The following is a 4,199-nucleotide window of genomic DNA, read 5'->3' on the forward strand; positions in this document are numbered from 1 at the left end:
CCCATCCTTGGGGGAAATCTAATTGCACAAAGGTTAATTGCTGTCTCTGCACTGTGGGACCTGCGACCGAAAGTTCCCGGCACACATTTCTGACTCAGCGGAGCAGTTCTGCACTCAGCCACGCTGCCCTGCGGCGCTGACATCGCCCCTCTCCTCCTCCTCCATGACGCTGTGAGCTCAGCACGAGGATCCTGCTCCCGTGGATGGGGGGCCCACGTCTGTGAGGGTCAGCGAATGGGGGCTGTGGGGTGGGAAGGGGCCTCACCAACCTCAGCGGTGGCACAACAGTGCGAGCAGGGCTTGGTTTGGCCCTATTAATTCTGCGAGGTGGGGAGGGCTTGGTGGCATTCCATAGACAGAGAGACCTCGGTGCTCCTGGGGCTGTGGCTGCAGAAGGAGCAGCGTTGGTGCCTGCAGCACGCCGGGGTGCGGAGCCGCAGTGCAGGGCACGTGGCAGCCAGCCCCCCACTGCAGCACTGCCACAGCACAGACCCAGAAATGTGTCCCCGTAACGGTGCTGAGAAAAGGATGACGGACACTCCTGGCTGTGCTCGATTCGCTCAGCCCTTCCAGCCTCGGCCACACCACAGAGATATAATTGGGGATTGTCCTCCTCGCCTCCTGTATTCATTTGGAGCAGCAAAGAAAGAAGAATTTTTTTCTTTTTTTTCTTTTTTTTTTTTTGCATTTTTCACACTTTTTGGCGGTGTCACAAAGCCCAGAGGAGTGCTGAGGACAGAGGGAGCGTCCCGTGCTCCCCAGGCGGCACCCGAAGCACCGTGCGGCGCCGCAGCCACCGCCACGTGTGAGCTGTGCACGTTGGGGCCAGCAGCACAGCGCAAGTAGGGCAGCCCAAAAAAGCCCCAAAAAAGTCCCAGAAAAGGACTTCATCCTCTGCGTAATCAGCAGCACGCGGTGCTGTGCTGAGAGGAGAGGCCTCGGGGGACACACGGCCGCTCGCGGTGCCCGGTGAGCCGCCCAAAGCTCCGCTGCTCCGTTTCCAACACCGCTGGCATGCAGCACGGCCTGCCCTGCTTGCCAGCAATGCAGGAACGCAAAGCCCCAGCTCTGCCCCCCAGGAAGGCCGTGTGTCACAGCCCGCAGGCAGCGCCGGCGGCGCTGGCAGGAAGCGGCTTTGCAGGAGGAGCTGCAGCACATCTGCCGGCCGTCAAGAAAATCACTTTCCCTGGAAAGCGAAGCGCGGGGGCCGCCGGCATGCAAGTAGGGCAGCAGATGGGCCTGAGAAGGGGGGGGGGCCCAAAGCCACCCCTGACACCATTGAAGGGTTTGCTGCTCCCCACGGCACGGCTGGGCCTCGGCTCGGGGGGGCAGGGGCACGGGGACGGCGGAGACGTTGGGGCTGAGCCGGAGGTGGCACCGCAGGACGTCACCTGAGGGATGCTGGGGTGTGAGGGGCAACTCCTGCCGGGCTGCAATGTGAATCCAGTGGGACGGCACTGGGATGCTCAGTGCGAGTGAAATAAATGGGAAAATCAGAGGGATTGCAGCATCTATGTGGCTGCGGTGCTGGTGCTCCCCAGATACAGACTGTGCCCCTGCCCGGCACTCGGTGCGCCGCAACCTGGGGTGCAGGTCTGCCTCCCAACACACACAAACGTCTCAGCACCAGGCTGCACGCGTGGCTCCTGCCCCACAGCATCACCTTCCCCTGGCTGTGAACCCACAGCATGGCTTAACGAGAGCTGGGATCCTGCCTGGAGCTCCAGCTGGTGGCGGTGCTGCTGGGCACCATGCGGCACGGCGTGGCACAGTGCCGTATGGAACTGCACGGCACAGCACAGCCTGGCACAGCGCTGCATGGCACAGTGCTGCATGGCACAGCCTGGCACTGCACTGCATGGCACAGCGCTGCATGGCACAGCGCTGCATGGCACAGCACAGCCTGGCACAGCACTGCATGGCACAGCCTGGCACTGCACTGCATGGCACAGCGCTGCACGGCACAGCCTGGCACTGCGCTGCACCTTGTGGCACATTACAGTGCCACCATGCTGCCACCAGGCGGGCACAGCCAGGCAGGAGTTTCCCCTCAGAAGTTTGGCATGGAGCACCGGCGCTTCAGCTGCCCACCAAATTCCCCCCAAATTCCCATTCCCTGCGGCAACAAAAGTCAAAGGAGCCCCCCCCCCCCCCCAGCGCCATGCTGCGGGCTGCAGAGCAGCACTTGGCTCCCACACTGGGAAAATCCTTTCCCCCCTCCTCCCCCCTTCACACCGCCTGCGCGTGATTCCTCGGCCGGGGGTGTCAGCACTGCTCCCATCTGCTGTGCTCTGAGTGCTCATCCCTGCGCCGGGGATTTCACTGCGAACCACATTGCGTAACCACGAAGGGGGACCACATCCCCCACCTTCCTCCCAAACCATCGTCCTCCCAGCAGGGGACCCCCGTTGTCGGGCCGTCAGCCCTCCTGCATGGCACCATCCTCGGCTCTGCGCCGTGCTGCCCAGTGCTCACCAAAACATCCATGCGCTCTCACCATCGGCTCCAGCCCAAACCCAAACGCAGCCCCCCCGGTTCCCTCCCACCAAAATCAGGGCACGGCGTGCTGTCCCCATCCCAACTCCCCCCGAGCACCTCCTGGTGCTGCTGCTCATCTCCCTCCCCCCTCAGAGCTGTGATTTGGGGCACAGGTTTAACTCGGCACCCGCAGCACCGGGATGCAACTCGCTGCGTTATCTGCGTCTGCCATGCGCGCTGTGGGACGCGGGAGCTCTGCAGGTGTGTGGGACCCCACAGCTTGGAAACACGAAATCTGCAGCACCCATGATGTTCATCTCCCCACATCTGCAGCCTGCCTGCGCCTCCCATCACTGCCCCGATGCGTTCTTACCCCAACGCACTCCTGCCCCAATGCACCGCTGTCCCAAGGCATTTCTTCCCCAAAGCATCCCTGTCCCAATCCACTCCTGCCCCAATTCATTCTTACCCCAACCCATTCCTGCCCCACTGCCTCCCTGCCCCAACATATTCCTTCCCCAACACATTCTTACCCCAATACACTCCTGCCCCAATACATTCCTGCTCCCTGTCCACGTCCTGCTGTCACCCCACTGCACCCCAGGAGCACCTGCCCAGCTGTGCGCCCATCACTCCCCCCCTCACTGCCCCAATAACTGTGCACCCCAATAACCCGGATACCTCAATAATGAGGCACAAAACAGCCTGGCATACCAACAGCCAAGCATCCCAATAACTGGGCTCCCCAATAAACCAGCTCCCCAATAACATGGGCACTCCAATGACCTGGGAGCCTCAAGAACCAAGCACCCCAATGATCTGGAATTACATCAGTGGGGCACCCCAGTAATCAGTCAGAGGCCATATATAAACCGAGAACCCAGCAGCACCTCAGTAGGTGGTGCACCACAACAACCTGGCACCCAGCAACTTTGCACCCCAGGAACTGGGCCCCCCAATAGCCTCTGATCCCAATAACCGGGCACCCCAGTAACTGGGCACCCCAACAGTGGCACGATGATCACCTCGCCAACCAATAACCCGAGATTCCAACAACCCGGATACCCCAATATATTTGCACCCCCAAAAAACAGACACCCCGTGGGGGGGAGAGGGGAGGGGGGGCTGCGTGCCTCAGTTTCCCCATTTGCTGCCCCTCGCCCGGCAGACAGAGCCCGGCGGTTCGGTTCCCCCCACCACTGTTGGGGAGGAGCCGCCTGATCTCTGCAGCCATTGCGCACGGACGGCAGAGCCGAACGCCGCGATGCTCCGCTCCGCTCCGCCCCGTCCCGCCCCCCCCCCCCCCCTGGGGCCCCCCCCCCACGGCGGGGCCCCCGCCCCCCCCCCCCCCCCCCCCAGCGCCGACAGCGATGCAGCGGGTGAGACCCCAAACACGCGTCCCATCGCGATACCCGCGCCCCGTCCTGGTACCCACACCGCATCCCGGTACCGACACCCCATCCCGGTACCCAGACCGCATTCCTAAACCTACACTCCCATTCCGGAGCCCGTACCCCATCCCGACGCCCGCAGTCCATCCTGATACCGACATCCCGATACCCGCTCCCCACCCTGGTACCCAAACCCTCATCCCACACCCCAGCCCGGCACCCACCCCCTAACCCCATACCCATACCCCATCCCAATACCTGTGCCCCATCCTGATAACCATACCCCATCCCAGTACCCACACCCCATCCAGATACTCCCCCCCCCCCCCC

At 62.8% G+C, this 4,199-nt stretch overlaps 1 protein-coding gene across 1 annotated transcript in view; it reads left to right on the forward strand.

The window, feature by feature from the left end:
* The first annotated feature begins 3,841 nt into the window (after positions 1-3,841).
* LOC122193737 (zinc finger protein 239-like) overlaps positions 3,842-4,199 on the forward strand; it is a 2,489-nt gene continuing 2,131 nt past the window's right edge. The window contains exon 1 of the mRNA XM_042894601.1: positions 3,842-3,857. Coding sequence (XP_042750535.1) covers positions 3,849-3,857 — 9 coding nt within the window. The 5' untranslated portion in view covers positions 3,842-3,848. The remainder of the gene's footprint in view (positions 3,858-4,199) is intronic.

Source organism: Lagopus leucura, unplaced genomic scaffold, assembly GCF_019238085.1.
Source record: "Lagopus leucura isolate 7727_CA_CO unplaced genomic scaffold, USGS_WTPT01 34970-0_obj-0_obj, whole genome shotgun sequence".
Lineage (NCBI taxonomy): Eukaryota > Metazoa > Chordata > Aves > Galliformes > Phasianidae > Lagopus > Lagopus leucura.